At 36.3% G+C, this 19,216-nt stretch overlaps 1 protein-coding gene across 6 annotated transcripts; it reads right to left on the bottom strand.

Moving 5' to 3' along the window:
* Positions 1–339: 339 nt before the first annotated feature.
* Positions 340–11,762, bottom strand: LOC101261775 (uncharacterized). Of its 6 annotated transcripts, none has more exons than XR_011212336.1 (4): positions 11,374–11,762; positions 7,520–7,584; positions 1,531–6,960; positions 340–619 (listed from the first exon to the last, which is right to left on the bottom strand). XR_011212336.1 is itself a non-coding variant. In XM_069291206.1 (4 exons), the coding sequence occupies exons 3-4, from the start codon at positions 6,309–6,311 to the stop codon at positions 551–553; spliced, it is 855 nt and encodes a 284-aa protein (XP_069147307.1). In that variant the 5' UTR covers positions 6,312–6,960; positions 7,520–7,584; positions 11,455–11,760; the 3' UTR covers positions 340–550. The 6 variants fall into 6 exon arrangements, 3 of the variants coding, with proteins under 3 accessions (XP_069147307.1, XP_069147308.1, XP_069147306.1); XR_011212334.1 differs by having other exon boundaries at positions 11,455–11,761; XR_011212335.1 differs by having other exon boundaries at positions 2,138–6,960; positions 11,455–11,761.
* Between the last annotated feature and the right edge of the window lie 7,454 nt (positions 11,763–19,216).

Genomic DNA, 19,216 nt, shown 5'->3' with positions numbered 1-19,216 from the left:
GATAAAACAAAATAATCATGTCATAAGACTTTTAAAAAAACATGCAGCACATTAATGTACCCAATAACTTATTAATGAAGAGAATACTATTAAAAAAATTATTTAATGTCAAGAAGTCCTTTGAATGCAACAATATAATATTTCGAACAGATTTCAATAGGAGCAAATTGGTCTCGAAAAACTCAAGTTCATATTTAGAAAATAGTCACATATTATTGTCACGACCCAAACCGGGTTGCGACTGGCACTCACACTTACCCTTCTATGTGAGCGAACCAACCAATCTAACCTTAACATTTCAATATAATATCAACAGAAAGTAATGCGGAAGACTTAAACTCATTAAATAAAGACCAATTCATTAACTTCTAAAATTCAACATCTATTATTCCCCAAAATCTGGAAGTCATCATCACAAGAACATCTACGATCAAACGACTAAACTATGAGTATTCTAAAAGCTAAAAATACATAAGAAGCTAGTCCATGCCGGAAGTTCAAGGCATCGAGACTTGAAGAAGAAGATCCAGTCCAAGCTAGAAGCATTAGCTCACCCTGAATTTCCGATGTAGTAAGACTGGCTTGAATTACTGTTGAGTTGAGGACGATGGCACGTTTGCTGCACTCCACAAATAAACAAGAAGAGAACATAAAAGTAGGGGTCAGTACAAAACACGGGTACTGAGTAGATATCATCGGCCAACTCAAAATAGAAAATCAATATATACCAATAATATCATAAAATCAACCATGATACTCAACATGTAGCAACAACAAGTACTATATCATTAACAATTACCGTCAAGTTTACGCACGAGGACTCAAGCCTCAATGCCATACTCATTTGGGAATTATGTTTATTAGATTGAGTATATTAACATCTTTCAAGATTCATTATCTTTATTTCTCTTGTGTCGGTACGTGACACTCCGCTCCCTCATATTCATTAATCCTCTTGTGTCGGTACGTGACACTCCGATCCCTCATATTCATTAATCCTCTTGTGTCGGCACGTGACACTCCGATCCCCTAAATCTACGTGTCGGTTTGTGACACCCGATCCCCTAAATCTACGTGTCGGTTCATGACACCCGATCCCCTAATTCTACGTGTCGGTTCGTGACACCCGATCCCCTAGTTCTACGTGTCGGTTCGTGACACCCGATCCCCTAATTCTACGTGTCGGTTCGTGACACCCGATCCCCTAATTCTACGTGTCGGTTCGTGACACCCGATCCCCTAAATCTCCTTCCATCAATTCATCAAGCCTTCCTTCTTACCAAGGCATCATCAATCTCATTACTTTAGTTCATCAAGCCTTCTCCCTTACCAAGGCATCATCATTAAAAAGAGATTAGGTTTTTATCAAGATTTGGGATTCAGTAACTTCATCATGCTTAATATAATCACAATTATATAATCACGTTCATGCATGCATACAATTAAGCACATAGCAGGGTTTACAATACTACCAATACATATCATTCTCTATTAAGAGTTTACTATGAAAGCATGAAAACCATAACCTACCTCCACCGAAGATTAGAAATCAAGCAAGCAAATTCCCAAAGCTTTGTGTCCTCTTCGTCTCTCCTCTTTCTCGTTCAACTTTCTCTCTCTTTCTCTTGTTCTTTCTATTTTATTTATTCAAACCCTCTTTCTTTTACCCTAATTAGTATATAATTAAGGATAAAAGATGGCAATAATGCCCCACTAATTAACTTAAGGTTACCTCTTTTAACCCCCAAGTAATTAGACTTATTAACATTAACCCACTAACTTTATAATTAAGCCAAGAATAGTCAAAAACGTCCCTTAAAACGTATCAAGAAATCCGACCCGGACTGGGATTGCGCAACCTGTGACGGGCCGTCGTGCCTGCGACGGTCCGTCCTGCAGGTCGTCGCAAAGTTCAGCACCCAAATTTCAGAATTTCTAAGTTTTTTGGGACGAGACACCCTCGACGGTCCGTCGTGCCCATGACGTTCCGTCGTGGGTTCCGTCGTCTCAGCCTGTTTTTCCAGAAATAAAATCTGTTGCTCAAAATGACTAAATAGGTCGTTACATTAGATACCAATTTACCCATCGTTCATCCCCGAACGATCACAAGAAGGAAAACAAGGGCGAAAAGGAGTACCTGAATCTGTAAACAGATATGGGTATTTTTCTCGCATATCCGCCTCCTTCTCCAAAGTGGCTTCTTCAACCGGTCGATTCTTCCATTGCACCTTGATGGATGCAATCTCTCTTGACCTCAACTTGCGAACTTCTCTATCTAAAATAGCAACAGGCTCCTCCTCATAAGACAAATTCTCATCAATCAAAACTGAATCCCAACGGATGATGTAATTTCCATCCCCATGATATCTTTTCAACATAGACACATGGAATACCGGATGCACTCCGGACAGCCCTGGAGGCAAGGTAACTCATAAGCCACCTCCCCTACTCGCTTAAGTACTTCAAATGGACCAATATACCTTGGGCTAAGTTTACCTCGCTTACCAAATCGCATCACCCCCTTCATTGGCGAAACCTTCAACAAGACTTGTTCACCTTCCATGAACTCTAAGTCTCTAACCTTTCGATCTGCATATTCTTTTTGTCTACTTTGCGCCGCTAGAAGCTTTTCTTGAATAAACTTCACTTTCTCTATCGAATCCCTCAAAAGGTCAGTACCCCAAGGTCTAACCTCGAATGCATCAAATCAACCAATGGGAGACCTACATCTCCTCCCATATAGTGCCTCAAATGGAGCCATATCGATGCTCGAGTGATAGCTATTATTGTATGAAAATTCCGCTAAGGGTAAGAAGCTATCCCAATGGCCACCAAATTTTATCACGAACGCACGAAGCATATCCTTCAACACTTGAATCGTTCGCTCAGACTAACCATCGGTCTGAGGATGGGACGCGGTACTAAGGTCCAACCTAGTACCCAATTCCGCATGCAGTGTTTTCCAAAACTTAGAAGTAAACTGCGTACCTCTATCTGATATGATGGATAGTGGAACCCCATGCAATCGAACGATTTCTGAGATATAGATCTTGGCTAACTTCTCTGCATTGTAAGTCACCTTTACCGGAATGAAATGAGCAGATTTAGTTAACCTATCAACAATCACCCAAATGGAGTCATACTTACCTATTGTCCTTGGAAGACCAACCACAAAGTCCATTGCAATTCTCTCCCACTTCCATTCCGGAATGGGCATTCTCTGAAGTGTTCCTCCGGGCCTTTGGTGTTCATACTTTACTTGTTGATAGTTTGGACACTTGGCAATAAAGTCAACAATATCACGCTTCATTCTACTCCACCAAAAGTGTTGTTTTAGGTCACGATACATCTTGGTTGCACCCGGATGTATAGAATACCGTGAACTATGAGCCTCTGTCAAAATAGGTGTTGATCTAATCATCGACGCGGGGTACACATACCCTTCCCTTGATTCTCAAAACACCTTCCTCATCGATTTGTGCTTCATTAGCCTCCCCTCGCAATACTTTATCTCGGATTCGCCTTAGTTTCTCATCATCAAACTGTTTTCCCTTAATTTTGTCAAGAAAAGAAGATCTTGACTCCACACTAGCCAACAATCCTCCCTTCTCATTTACTTCTAATCTCATCAAGTCATTAGCTAGAGTCTGAACCTCTCTAGCCAATGGGCGTCTAGAAGCTTGCAAGTGAGCTAGACTTCCCATGCTTCCCACCTTTCTACTTAAAGCATCCGCTGCAACATTCGCCTTCCCCGGATGATACAAAATAGTGATGTCGTAGTCCTTCAGTAGTTCCATCCATCTCCTCTGTCTCAAGTTCAAATCTTTCTGAGTAAAGACATACTGTAGGCTACGATGATCCGTATAGATCTCACACTTAACCCCATATAAATAGTGTCTCCATTGCTTTAATGCAAACACCACCGCAGCCAATTCAAAATCATGGGTCGTATAGTTACGTTCATGCACCTTTAGTTGCCTTGAAGCATAAGCAATCACACTCTTCTCTTGCATTAGTACTGCACCCAAACCAGAATAGGATGCATCACAATAAACAATGAAGTTCTTACCCTCTACTGGCAAGGTAAGGATAGGTGCGGTAGTCAACAAAGTCTTGAGCTTCTGAAAGCTTTCCTCACATTCGTCCGACCATACAAATGGAACATTCTGCTTAGTCAAGTTCGTCAATTGGGAAGCAATAGAAGAGAATCCCTTGACAAATCGACGGTAGTAGCTAGCTAACCCAACAAAGCTCCTTATTTCTCACACATTAGTAGGTCTTACCCAATTCTTCGCTGTCTCAATCTTAGAAGGATCCACCATCACTCCATCCTTAGAAACCACGTGCCCCAAGAAGGACACAACATCTAGCCAAAACTCACACTTAGAGAACTTGGCATAAAGCTTTTTCTCCCTCAACATTTCCAATACCATTCTCAAATGCTCTTCATGTTCCTTCTTGCTCTTTGAGTATACCAATATATCATCAATAAATACGATCACGAAGAGGTCCAAATATGGCTTAAAAATCCCGTTCATCAAGCTCATGAACGCAGCAGGGGCATTCGTAAGACCAAAAGACATCACTACAAATTCGTAATGCCCATACCTCGTTCGAAAAGCAGTCTTTGGCACATCCGTTGCCCGTATTTTCAATTGATGATAACCGGATCTCAAGTCAATCTTAGAGAAGACACAAGCACCTTGTAACTGATCGAACAAGTCATCAATGCGGGGAAGAGGATACTTGTTCTTTATGGTTACCTTGTTTAGTTGTCTGTAGTCTATACACATTCGAAAACTCCCACCCTTCTTCTTTACAAACAAAACCGGAGCACCCCAAGGAGATGCACTTGGTCTAATAAAGTCTTTGTTTAACAACTCTTGCAGTTGGGCTTTTAACTCTCTTAACTTCGCGGGAGCCATTCTATAAGGGGGTATAGTAATGGGGCGAGTACCCGGTTAAAGGTCAATACAAAAATCAATATCCCTATCTGGTGGCATACCAGGAAGATCTGCAGGGAACACATCCAGAAACTCACGGACCACCGAAACCGACTCAATCGAGGGTACTTGGGTAGTGTCATCCTTGAGATGTGCCAAGAAAGCTAAACACCCTTTACTATCCATTTTCTTAGCACGAAGAAAAGAGATGATACGCACCGGATTGGAAGTGTAGTCACCCTCCCAAACTAACGGATCTGTCCCAGGCTTGGCTAACGTCACGATTTTAGCATTACAATCCAAGATTGCAAAATTTGGAGAAAGCCAAGTCATGCCCAGAATTACATCAAAATCATCCATTTCCAAGATAACCAAATCTACATAAGTGTTGCTCCCCACAAAGTTCACCAAACAAAACCTATACACCTTTTCAACTACCACAGACTCACCCACCGGAGTAGAAACACGAATAGGCATATCAAGTAATTCACAATGTAAATTTAGACCATTAGCAAATGAGGAAGATACATAAGAAAATGTGGATCCAGGATCAAACAATACAGAAGCCATGCAATCACAAACCAGAAGATTATCTGTGATGACAGCATCAGATGCCTCCGCTTCAGACCGCCCAGGAAAAGCGTAACAATGGGCCCTATCGTTCGTCTGTCCGTTGCCCCTACCATGTTGTGATGTAGTGGCTCCAGTTTGCCCATCACCTCGGCCGTTTTGGTGACCACCATTACCTCGAGCCATTGGGGGTCTATAACTCTGTTTTGGACAATTCCTCCTAATATGCCCAGTCTCCCCACACCCATAACACTCTCTGGAGTCAAGCATATGTCTCTCAGAGAAGTGTTGACCGGTCTGAGGTGGACCCCCAACTACAGTCTGTAGTGAAGACTGAATGGGTCGAACTGAGTAACCTCCGGAACCTTGTCCTCTAGAGTAAGAACCATTAAACTCTCCTCCCTTTCGAAACCTTTTTGATGTCGATGTCGTGGTGAAGTCATCTGGCTTCACTCCTTCCACCTCTATCACGAAGTCTACCACCTCTTGGAAGGATTTTGCCGTAGCCGCTACCTGTAAGGCTGAAATCCGCAACTCTGACCTCAACCCCTTCACAAAACGGCGAATCCGCTCTTGTGGACTGAAACATAGTTGGGTGGCATACCGGGATAATGCACGAAACATAGCCTCATATGCATTGACCGACATCCTACCTTGCTCTAGGCTCAAGAACTCATCCCTTTTCCTATCCCTCAAAGTTCGGGGGATATACTTCTCCATAAACAAGCTAGAGAATGAGGCCCAAGTCATAGGTGGTGCCTCTATTGGTTGACACTCAATATGTGACCGCCACCACATGTTGGCGTTCCCTTGAAACTGAAAAAGTCACAAACTCCACACCAAACCGTTCTACTATACCCATCTTGTGTAGTAGCTCGTGACAGTCAACCAGAAAATCATAAGCATCCTCCGATTCAGCACCCTTAAAGACCGGAGGTTTCAATTTCAAGAACTTACTGAAAAGTTTATGCTGATCATTTGTCATTATAGGCCCAGTAGTCAGACGTGGAAATGTGCCTATGTCCAATGAGGCATCCATACGAGGAGCCATAGTGGCTGCATGTTGTACTTCTGAAACCGGAGGTGTTGGCGCAGAAAACACTGGAGGTGCCTGACCTTGATCAGACAACCCACTGAGATAGGCGAGAACCTGATTGATCATCTCTGGGGTAGGTTGGGGTGGCAATCCCTCATTCTGCACTTGTTCAGTTTCCTCATCCTCCCCTTCTCTTATTACTTCCTCAGTCGGTGGAGGAGTCACTGCCCTAGTATCAGATGGGCTAGGTGCTCGTCCTCTTCCCCTAGAGGACGTCCTCCCACGACCTCTACCACGGCCTCTTGCCGTTGCTCTTCCTCGAGCTACAGCCCCAGTGGCTTGCTCAGACGCACCCTGTCCCGCCGGTGCTGGTGTTGGTGTTGGCGTAGTCGTTGCTCTAGTTCTAACCATCTGCGAAATAGAGTGAAGATGGTCAGATACCAATTTGTATCACCTAGATACCAATTGGATCCAAGTAATAGCACGAAAGAAAGAAAGAAAGAATGGAATTTTCCTAAAGTCTTATAGCCTCTCAAAGAAAAGTAAAGGCGTCCCCCTACCGTTCCTTAAGACTCTACTAGACTCGTTCTTGTGTGATGAGACCAACGAACCTAATGCTCTGATACCAAGTTTGTCACGACCCAAACCGGGTTGCGACTGGCACTCACACTTACCCTTCTATGTGAGCGAACCAACCAATCTAACCTTAACATTTCAATATAATATCAACAGAAAGTAATGCGGAAGACTTAAACTCATTAAATAAAGACCAATTCATTAACTTCTAAAATTCAACATCTATTATTCCCCAAAATCTGGAAGTCATCATCACAAGAACATCTACGATCAAACGACTAAACTATGAGTATTCTAAAAGCTAAAAATACATAAGAAGCTAGTCCATGCCGGAAGTTCAAGGCATCGAGACTTGAAGAAGAAGATCCAGTCCAAGCTAGAAGCATTAGCTCACCCTGAATTTCCGATGTAGTAAGACTGGCTTGAATTACTGTTGAGTTGAGGACGATGGCACGTTTGCTGCACTCCACAAATAAACAAGAAGAGAACATAAAAGTAGGGGTCAGTACAAAACACGGGTACTGAGTAGATATCATCGGCCAACTCAAAATAGAAAATCAATATATACCAATAATATCATAAAATCAACCATGATACTCAACATGTAGCAACAACAAGTACTATATCATTAACAATTACCGTCAAGTTTACGCACGAGGACTCAAGCCTCAATGCCATACTCATTTGGGAATTATGTTTATTAGATTGAGTATATTAACATCTTTCAAGATTCATTATCTTTATTTCTCTTGTGTCGGTACGTGACACTCCGCTCCCTCATATTCATTAATCCTCTTGTGTCGGTACGTGACACTCTGATCCCTCATATTCATTAATCCTCTTGTGTTGGCACGTGACACTCCGATCCCCTAAATCTACGTGTCGGTTCGTGACACCCAATCCCCTAAATCTACGTGTCGGTTCGTGACACCCGATCCCCTAATTCTACGTGTCGGTTCGTGACACCCGATCCCCTAATTCTACGTGTCGGTTCGTGACACTCGATCCCCTAATTCTGCGTGTCGGTTCGTGACACCCGATCCCCTAATTCTACGTGTCGGTTCGTGACACCCGATCCCCTAAATATCCTTCCATCAATTCATCAAGCCTTCTTTCTTACCAAGGCATCATCAATCTCATTACTTTAGTTCATCAAGCCTTCTCCCTTACCAAGGCATCATCATTAAAAAGAGATTAGGTTTTTATCAAGATTTGGGATTCAGTAACTTCATCATGCTTAATATAATCACAATTATATAATCACGTTCATGCATGCATACAATTAAGCACATAGCAGGATTTACAATACTACCAATACATATCATTCTCTATTAAGAGTTTACTATGAAAGCATGAAAACCATAACCTACCTCCACCGAAGATTAGAAATCAAGCAAGCAAATTCCCAAAGCTTTGTGTCCTCTTCGTCTCTCCTCTTTCTCGTTCAACTTTCTCTCTCTTTCTCTTGTTCTTTCTATTTTCTTTATTCAAACCCTCTTTCTTTTACCCTAATTAGTATATAATTAAGGATAAAAGATGGCAATAATGCCCCACTAGTTAACTTAAGGTTACCTCTTTTAACCCCCAAGTAATTAGACTTATTAACATTAACCCACTAACTTTATAATTAAGCCAAGAATAGTCAAAAACGTCCCTTAAAACGTATCAAGAAATCCGACCCGGACTGGGATTGCGCAACCTGTGACGGACCGTCGTGCCTGCGACGGTCCGTCCTGCAGGTCGTCGCAAAGTTCAGAGACCCAAATTTCCACCAAGGGTCTGTGACGGTCCGTCACACCTGTGACGGTCCGTCCTGCCATTTCGTTACAAAGTTCAGAGAGTCGATTTCAGCACCCAAATTTCAGAATTTCTAAGTGTTTTGGGACGAGACACCCTCGACGGTCCGTCGTGCCCATGACGTTCCGTCTGCTGCTCAAAACGACTAAACAGGTCGTTACAATTATTTTATTTCAGGGTAACATACTAAAAATAGTTGAACAATTTTATTTAACAGGCAAAAAAATAATTATGTTGCAAGTAATTACCAAAGAGTCTTACCAGAAAAACTAAATTTGTTTTAATCTCTTGATTTTATTTTTGGTGCAATAAATAAATTCCTAAATGAAGAATTTCTACTCAATTAACATGCTGAAAATTATTGACATACAAAGAATTTATCAACAGCCGACCAATTAACCTACTAAATTATTAAAACCTGATTTTAACATAGAATCTAATTATTTTAAAACTTCTTAACAAATTTAAATTTACTAAATAAAATTATTCAGCATGTTGAAAATTAATATTATTTAGAAAACTCATATCATGATGACTAGTTTATTATTAATCGATTTTCAAAAATAACATAGAAGACAAGATTTTAAGAGTTCGAGATTATGTCAAATTAAACACATATTCACGATAAGTTAATTAATGAAAACATGGTTTCTCAATAATTATAGGCATGATAATTTTATTCGCAATTTAAGATTAAGTAGAATTTGATTAATGAACTAACAAGCTTAAGTTATTGAAACGTGCAAGAATAATTGATTAACCTTGACTTTATTAGTTAAGCCCTATGAGCATGACATCTATGTTTTAAAGGTTTATATGTAGTATAGCACCTATAGGCACGATTACTAACATAATTATTTGAATCTTATAGGCATGGTTTTTAAATAAATAAATAAGTTGTGATAAAGTATATAGTAGCACGTATAGCACCACACCCACTTATACGATACCCCAAATTCATTTTATATATAGAGAGTTAGCGATTTATATAAAGTATTGCAAAACAAAAAATAAAATCGAAAGAGATACATAAATAAGCTAAAATCCATCGATATCTTCTCCAAAGCGACTCTTCAAAACCTTGAACTCTAAGATCAAGATTCTACTAAACAAAAATACTAAAAATAAGAGATCATAACTACATAGATAGAAACAGATATTATTCACGGCCAACACACGAGTTTCAACATATAAGATCACACGTTGAGAGAAAGGATAAGAATACTAACCCGGATGCTTCCTATATCACCATAAACTCACATAAATATGGACGCAAGACTAATATAAATGCTAAATAATGATGCTAACCAGTAAACACAAAAGATTATAAGCAATGAAGTATTTAGTAAGATTGTCAATCCACAACCATTACACAGCAAGAAAGAATGCTCAAAGTTTCCCCAAAATCATCTTCTTTTTTTTGACATGAGAGATTATTATATTTTTAGTGTTCAAGTCAGAGTATTTTATGAGTGTAGCACCGATGAGAATAATGAAAAGAGGAGTCTCTTTATATAGTTTCTAAAAGCTGAGAAAATAAGGAAAGGAACTGATAGGGATTCCTTAAATATTATTTTTTCTTAAATGAATAAAATTCAAAATTAGAATTATGTTAAAAAAAATTTACCAAATATAACAAAGTAAAAAATTTGTCAATTTTAAATAAGGAAAAAGTAATTAATTAATATCTTTTACCTATTTCACAAGAGCAAAAATCAGATTTGTTATTTTCCTTTTACAAATAGAGATATTTACCAAACTAATAAAGATTTTTTCAAAAATAAACAAGAAATAATAAGACTCACATACAACTTATATTAAAGTATTAAAAAATCAAGCAAGAGCTTCAATTATTTAAGGAAACAAATAATTATTAACCAAGTCAAGTGCCAAACACAATCTATGTACTAATTATTAAGCAATTAGCATTAGTATAGCATACTCTATGAAAAGGAAGTAATCGATTCACGGATTAAAACCAGTAAATGGTCCACCTTGATTAATAATAACACAACCAATTACTCGCATTGGCATTTTACCCCAAGAACTGAAGTATCGACCTTACCATAAGCTAGAAGAATCAAAATCCAATCATACTACTAAAAATAATATAACAACCAATTAAACGAGTCCAATAATGGATCAAATTAACTGTAATGAAGCCACTTTCTACTAATCAGCTACTTATTTCAGCCAATTTCTGAAATCAAGAATATCATTTAACCAATTAATTTATCGTTTAAATAAGAATTAGAATTTATTAGCGGGGAGGAATTTAACGGTCCACTACCAAAAGTGAATGTAGAGCAATGATCAGTCAACATACGAATAGCCAAAGCGCAGTAATCCATTTAGCGCACATAATAACAGAGTTTCTCAAAGCTAGATTATTTAAAGATTTGCAAAATTTGATCTTATGCAAAACAGGAAATGGACATTAGAAACACACACCTAGACGGATCCAATAAAATCTTTGGAAAACTTATCGAAATTGGTTCGGGTTCGAAGTTCTCGTCGTTGTTGTTCGGTTACCTTATTCTCGTGGCTGCTAGTTGGAGCTTGCTTCCTAAAACTCCCCGGCTGGAGCTGTGTGTTATCGTCGTGCGCTGCTGCTGTTTTTGCTGCTGGAGCTGCTGGACCGAGCACCTGTTGTTCGCGAAGTGAGGAGAGAAATCGAGGAGAGAGAGACGGGGAAGAGAAAGCAGCGCCACGCCTCTTGGCAGTGACGTCTTCACCCGATCACAGAGAGAGGGAGGGAGGGTGGTAGCATGGAGAGAGAGGAGAGACAGTTGGAGAGGAAGGAGATAGAAGGGATAAAATAAGGGTTTTGGTCTTTTTGATATTAAAAGGAATAGTTTGGTAAATTTAGACCCTTGAATCTATTGAGATGTAGGGTTACGATTTGATCTTGGATTTGATTATTTAAACAGATGGATGAGTCTAACATATGAAATCTTAAAATTAGATTGGATAAGATTTGGAATGGCTAAAATTGAAATAAAATTGGTTAGAATTGAATTGAAAGGATGACTATAATTGGAATTGTAGTGGTTAGAATTGAAAAAAATTGAAATAAAGTAAGCTATCTTAAAAATAATTTGGAGAAAACTTAAAGAAATGTTATTCAATTAAAATACTATCAATATTATAATATATTTTATATAATTAAAATAACTTCAATTTTAAAACATTCAAATAAACTAATTATTTTGAGTTTTTCTAATAACTTTTAAAATATTTTAATAATATTTACAATAATTTTATAAAAGGTAAGCATACTAAAATATATTATTTTATACAAAATCGTCTAAAATTTTAAACTTTAAAAAATATTTATTTAATCCAATAGCATCACTAAAAATGTTTAAAGGTCGGTCAATATTGGGTGTCAACAAACAATCAACAATTTCATATACTTATACATGTCACAACAACACCAATATGTATATGTATATGATGTACATGTACTTTAGTTTTTCATTAATATACACATTCTGAATATACACTTATATAAACGATTACATACACAACTTACGTATTATACTCATATTTACAGTTTCATGCAATATAGATTTTTACATTTGTATAAGAACCGTATTTCCAAAATTAGGATGAAGTTGCACTGTATAAAACAATTAGATAATAGTTTTACATACGAATTATACATATCTTATTGTATTATATCTTAACACCTATACGTATAAATTGTAAGCAAATCATAATACAATTTCATCTTTATGCATATTTTCGACATCAAACATACAAATCCAAACACAAATATTACCGTGAAATGAACGGATCTCCGATCACAAATTCAAAATAATCAACAATTTCATATAGAAAATTTTCAAACACAAATTTTATTAGATTTCAAATTAAATATACGAATCATAAGTGTTAAACTCTATTACGAACAAAATAGACCTCTGAATATATATTCAACATAAATTGATGAAATTCAAAAAGTAAATTTGATTTCGAATACACGTTGAACACCATTTTTTATCAGAAAAAATAAAATTAAAGTATGTTTTCGTCATGAAATTACCTCCTGTTGTTATATCTAAAATAAATATGATCTCCATTGTTTTTATACTACCGTCAACAACTTGATCGATATTCTGAACTGAGTTACAATGGAGTTCTTACTGTTGAAGAAGACGTAAAAGGAATGAAATTCGATTGACACAGGATGTGCGTGACTTCAACAATTTTTTCCTTTTTTTTCTAACTGAAATTAACGGCTATTTATTTAAAAATTCCAAACAATGAAAATGTATATTAAATAAAAGGTATACGATATATACAGAAAGACAATAAATACTAAAATTAGTTATGAAGTGTAATTATATAAGCAATAGCATACAATTATGATTTTTATATTTATTATATGTAAAATTTACTCATGTTTATTTGGTAAGTATTTGACACAATATGTTATAAGTGCATTTAAATGCATGATAAATATATTCTTCATAAATAAAACTTATATTATATGTATTTTATAAATTGCTCTCCATATATTAAAATTATAATTTCAATGTTTAAATAAAAAATATGTTATTGCTATAAATGATAAATACTTTTTAAATATTTTAGGGAAAATGCCCAAATACCCCCTCAATCTATTCCCAAAATCCCAAGGATACACTTATAATATACTAAGGTCCTATTACCCCCTGAACTTACTTTATAAGTAATTTTCTACCCCTTTTCAGCCTACGTGGCACTAGTTTGAAAAAAAAGTCAATCATCGTTTTACCCACAAGACAGTGCCACGTAGATCAAAAAGGAGCAGAAAATTATTAGTAAAATAGGTCCAGGGGTAGGATCTTAGGATCTTAGTAAAGTATAAGTCTGTCTCTGCGATTTCGTGCATAGATTGAGGGGGTACTTGTGCATTATCTCAATATTTTATATAAGTTTCCGAAATAACAAATAGTTGACTTGAATGATATTAGTCAAAAACAAAGAAGAAAAAAACAAAGTTAAGTCTAAAATGAAAAGAAGACAAAAAATATCTCATTCAAAATGTTTAGATGACCCCTTTACCACTCTTAAGGGTCATTTGGTGTGAAGGATAAACACAAATAAACCGAGATAAAGATTTAGTAGAACTTAATTTAGTGTTTGGTTGGAAAGTTTGGAATAACTTTCCCCGCGGTTATTAGATAGTATCGGGATAAGTTATTCCTCCAAAAGGGTGGTATAATAATCCCATCACAATTTTTGATGGGTTCAACTTATTAAATGAAAACATTACCCTTTTAGAATTAGAGGATTCTCCAAACACAATTACATCCTGTTGGTGCCGTTTCTCTGCATCAATTGAAAGAATGTTTCTCTGCATCAGTTGAAAGGATGTTTATTTGGCTGCATTTCTTAGCAAAAATATGCTACTTAATGCTGGAAAATGCCATAACTTAAAGGTCAAATGTTTGTTGTTTTTTGGATAACTTTTTGAGGCTAAAAATGAGAAAATTTAGTATAATTGTTGCTGCATTTTGTGGAGAATACAGTTCTTTCTTAAGAATGGAGAATGCATTTTATGGGTTATAATATCTACTTATTTTGTTTATTGATTTAATCGTTAATCCATTAAGAATTATCAATTATTTATATTATTTTTAGGTTCGATTCGACGAGATTTTAGATCATAATAAAGCAAATTTTTGAGATGCTTCTATCTTTGATGGATTAGTAGTTAAATTAGGTTTTAACTAAAACTCTATCAAAATAGTACATACAAAAATCTAGATAAGAGGGTATATTTGTAATCAAACCACTTATTTTTAAGAGTATGTAATGGTTCGTAACGACCATCAAAATGAATTAGATTGAACTAGAGCTTCACTTGTGTTTTAAGTGTTGTTAACCAGTTAATTTAATGCATAAATGAGTTTTTAGGTCAGTTTGGGTGAGTTTGAAGTCAAACTTCAAGGAATAACCAAGACATTCGATGACTAGTCATCTATGTGCTTTTGTGTTTTCTAGTGTGCCTTGCATGTTTCATGAGTTGTTTGGTGTCTAAAATAACTGTAGAGGATACTAAGAACTAGATGAACATGTTTAGGGGTTCAAATTCAGTGTAGGACTCCACCAAGGATCCACGAGGGGCCCTAGAGGAGGACCCCAGCTCTTAGCGAAGATGCCGCCAGGTAGTCTCAAACGACGACCACAAGGGACGGCCAGTGGTTCAATCGATAGCTTGTCAACCTTGGGCGTCGATTAGACCTGAAAGGCCTTCACATTTTTAGTCTCTATCCCAAACGACGGAACACCACCGAAGGGGCGTCGATCAATTGATGGCCAGTAAATTTGGGCCTGCAAATTTTTGTTGCAACTCGGCCAAACTATGGGGGATATGGTAAATTCACCCCAAGCATATTGAAGTGAATGGAAATTTTATTTAGGTGAATTTATGTACTTTAAGAGTATTTAAGTAATTCAATCCTCTCTTATACCCTAACACCTAAATAAAAACACTTGCCTCCCAAAGTTCTCTCCAAATAAAAACCCCATGGAAGCTCAAGGCCAAGATGGAGCTAGGATGGTGGATTCTAATGGCTTTATTCTTCAATTCTCTTTGGATTTCTTATAATAAGGTATGGGAGTTCTTTATCTAAGGCTTTATATCCCCTCAAATCCAATTTCAAAGTGATATCCAGAAGATCTCAAAGTTTATGAAAAAATCCAATTTTCACTCTGTCATGGGTTCTTGCATGAAACATTTTCAAATAATTAGATAATAAATTATTGATGTTAAATTGATGCTTTACAATAAAAATCTCCCTTGATCTTCTCAAAATCTCTAAATTTGTCTTACGAAGGGGTTAATTTCTTATGATCTAATGATGATAGAATTGAGTTTGGATTATGTTGTAATATTGATTTCTATGGTCAATTATGCTATTATAATGTAAATTGTTGGAGATGTTAATTAATGGTGATCTTGGCTATTAGAAGAAGGTAAGTTGACCTAATTCCCTTAGTAAATGTAGAATTGATATAGAATTGTTATTGATTGGTATGGTCCACTAATGGTGGAGGTTCTAAAGTGTTGTATATGATGATGATCATGGCCTTATCAGCATTATTATGTGAACTACAGATGATGATCATGGCCTTGTCGGCATTATTATGTGAATTGTAGTAGTATCATATGAATGTATAATGTGAAGTTGGTTATGAAGTAATGTGACTATGTGCAAGGTGTTATGGGTTAAATTAATATATAAAGTGAAGGATGATGTGATATATGTGTGATCTTATATAATGTGAATGTATTGAGTGAAGGTGCTCATTTGATGTCTATATGATCTTGATTGAGTGCTGACATGATATGATTTTTCTCTAATTGATGTTATATTGTAATGAAGGACTAAGAAGTGTCCTTATAGAATGATGTTGTATCTTGTATGGGTATACTTAGTTGCCCCTAGATGGTACTTGAATGATATAAGATAAATGATAATGATGATGATGTGCCTTGATTGGTAGATTTAGGTCCCTCTTCTTTATACATGAAAGTTAGTTTAATATGTGATCTATTGACTTGGTAGGCTTAGGCACCCTTGTTAAGTATGAATGAATGTAAGAATGAATGGAAGTATAGGATCGGTAATCCTAAAGTTGGTGCCCTTTCTTGAATGATTAAATGAGGTATTCTAGATTATGCCTTGAATGATTCCCTTTCTTGATGAGTTTAGAACCTTAAGAGAGTGTGGAACCTTGAATAAGAAAAGAAGGTTAAGAATGTAAAACCTTAAATATGAAAAGAAGGTTGAGAATTTGAAACCTTGAATATGAAAAGAAAGTTAATAAGAAGCCTTAAAGGAACGGACCTATATTATGCCTCCTTCTTAAGTGGAATGATGGACTTAGATATAGGTTGCCCGAAATGGCATGCGACCATCTTTAATAAAGTCATAAGAGCTATCCTAATAGACCTTGGTTGGTTACTCTAGTGGACAAGAAAAAGTATTATGAGTTGGTAGGTCTAAGTGATGGTACCTTCTCTAATACACCTAGGGCATGAATTACTCTATGATAACAAAGGCAAAATACCGAGTGGATATGCTTGTGATAGTAGCTCTATTTGAGTATAAGACTAGAGTACAAAGAAGCCATTGATATCCCTAAACCATGTGCCAACATGGGAAGTGTCCTAGTTCTACCCTTGGAAAGTAGAACACCCTCCATGGAGTAGGGTAGACTCAGGATTCCATACCTAGCTAGTATGGCTTATATCGGTTAGTGTCTATTCTCATCATATGGAATGTACACTCTAGCTATTTGATAGAATCTATAACGTGTGGGTAGTGGAATAGGACGCTATCTACACATTGCACGAGTAGTCTTTGAAGATGCTAGAGTGAGTTCCCTAGGTCCTCCAAGACCATTATGTGAAGTCCCCTAATTGATTACTTGTCTATTAAATGGCTTTAATGAATAATGTCGACTTAGTAAAAGCATGTTGAATAGAAAGGCTCTTATCTAGGGTAGCTTTAAGAATCACTTAGATGTGTTTGAAGAGGGTGTATGGGCGGTCTCTTTATGTCGTACCTAGTTGAGTCTTAAAGTAACCTTAGGTAGAGAGTATAAATGATGTAAAGGAAGGTTTGATGAATATGGAACTAAGATTTATTTGATGGAAAGGAATCACCTAGGTGTGTGTAAAGGGGGTTGTATGGACGGCCGCTTCATATCTTACTTAGGTGGGGCTTAGGATAACCTTTAGTAGGGGATCTAAATGCTTAAATGGATTCTAAGTGATCATGGTCATATCTTGTAGATTATCTGGGTATTTTCTTATATGTGATTATTGACTTGTATTATATCTCTTAAACTCTTATGATGAAGATTTTTATCAAAATGTCATGAAAGTATATTTCTATACTAAATGTTCCTTTTTGTATTATTTTTGCATGACTTCCATATTTAGCGCATTATATGTGTAAATTTTTCTGTCAAACTTAAATATTTGACTCTCAAAAAATGAAAAATATCTCGTAAATTGAGACTGAAGTATTTAATTCACCATGATTACTTAATGAGAATTGAGGCAAGTAAAAATAATAATTTAGTATGTTATATGGAAATCACCAAGATCACAAAGGTGAAATATCACGACTTACACCTCTACAAAATTTGTCCCAAACTTTACTAAATCAACAAGTTTCAACAGAATTCGGATTACTTTTCTCGCAACAATAGGAACTAATCCTAATTCCCAAACTTCAGCAATTGATTAAATCATCGAATCCATTTCAAATTACCCATTGAAGCTAGCTTATTAAACACATATTTAGAAAATCAATAAGTTACGATTCAATTGAACTTCCTAGTTTGCAGTAAATAAACTAGAAGACTATAAAATATATGATCCTTTGCAACAATGCACTTCTTTTTGACTTAGTATGAGTGTATCAGTGTTTGGATTGACTTAAAAGTTGGTCAAATGTATGTTTAAGTTATTTTTTAACTTCTGAAGTGTTTGATAAATATAAAAAGAGTAACTTAAAATAATTCATAAATAACTTAAAAGAAGTTATGAAGTGTTAGACAAGATGAAGAATGAGTTAAAATAAGTATAAAATGATTTAAAATAAGTCGAGAATCAAAAATATGTCTCTCCTTACTTTTTATTTTTGGGAAAAAAACAAATATACCCTCGAACTATCGTTAGTAATATGCAAATATTCTCTGTCATACTTTTCGGACATTGGCGCCCCTACAGTTCAAAAACTAGAGCATATATGTCCTTTACTCTAAAACAAGACTAAATAGGGACGTGTGACACAATTTTATCCGTCGATTTGATATTCAATAAATGTCAGGTTGGTTGATAAGATTTTTACATGTGTATGTCCGTTAGTATAAAGTGTATATATGCTCTAGTTTTTGGACGGCATGGGCACCAATGTTCCAAAAGTATGACGGGGGCATTTGCATATAATTTTTGATAGTTCGAGGTGTATTTGTCCTTTTTCCCTTTAGTTTTTTACTTGAAAATTATTTCAGTTTTACTTTTTAATTTTAATTTAAAGACTAATTTTTTTAAGTCAAATCAAACGAGCTCTAACTTGAGAAATCTTTGGACTTAGCTTCTATTTTGGATATTGTCACACCTCTTCCATTTAATTATTCTTTCAATTGTTGAGGATATAACAGGTTTTTAAAAAAATATTATTATTCTTTTAACTTTTAGAGTCGCCACTTGGAATTGAGTATTTTAGGTGTTCCAAGTCACCTGATAATTCTAATTTAATCTCGAGAAGAAGAAAAACTCTTT

This window comes from Solanum lycopersicum, chromosome 11, assembly GCF_036512215.1.
Source record: "Solanum lycopersicum chromosome 11, SLM_r2.1".
NCBI classification, from domain to species: domain Eukaryota; kingdom Viridiplantae; phylum Streptophyta; class Magnoliopsida; order Solanales; family Solanaceae; genus Solanum; species Solanum lycopersicum.
This window is presented reverse-complemented; position numbering and strand designations above follow the sequence as displayed.

Bases quoted from the DNA above. Each gene is read 5' to 3' on its own strand.
- LOC101261775 (XM_069291205.1), bottom strand. From the start codon at position 6,311: ATGTGGTGGCGGTCACATATTGAGTGTCAACCAATAGAGGCACCACCT.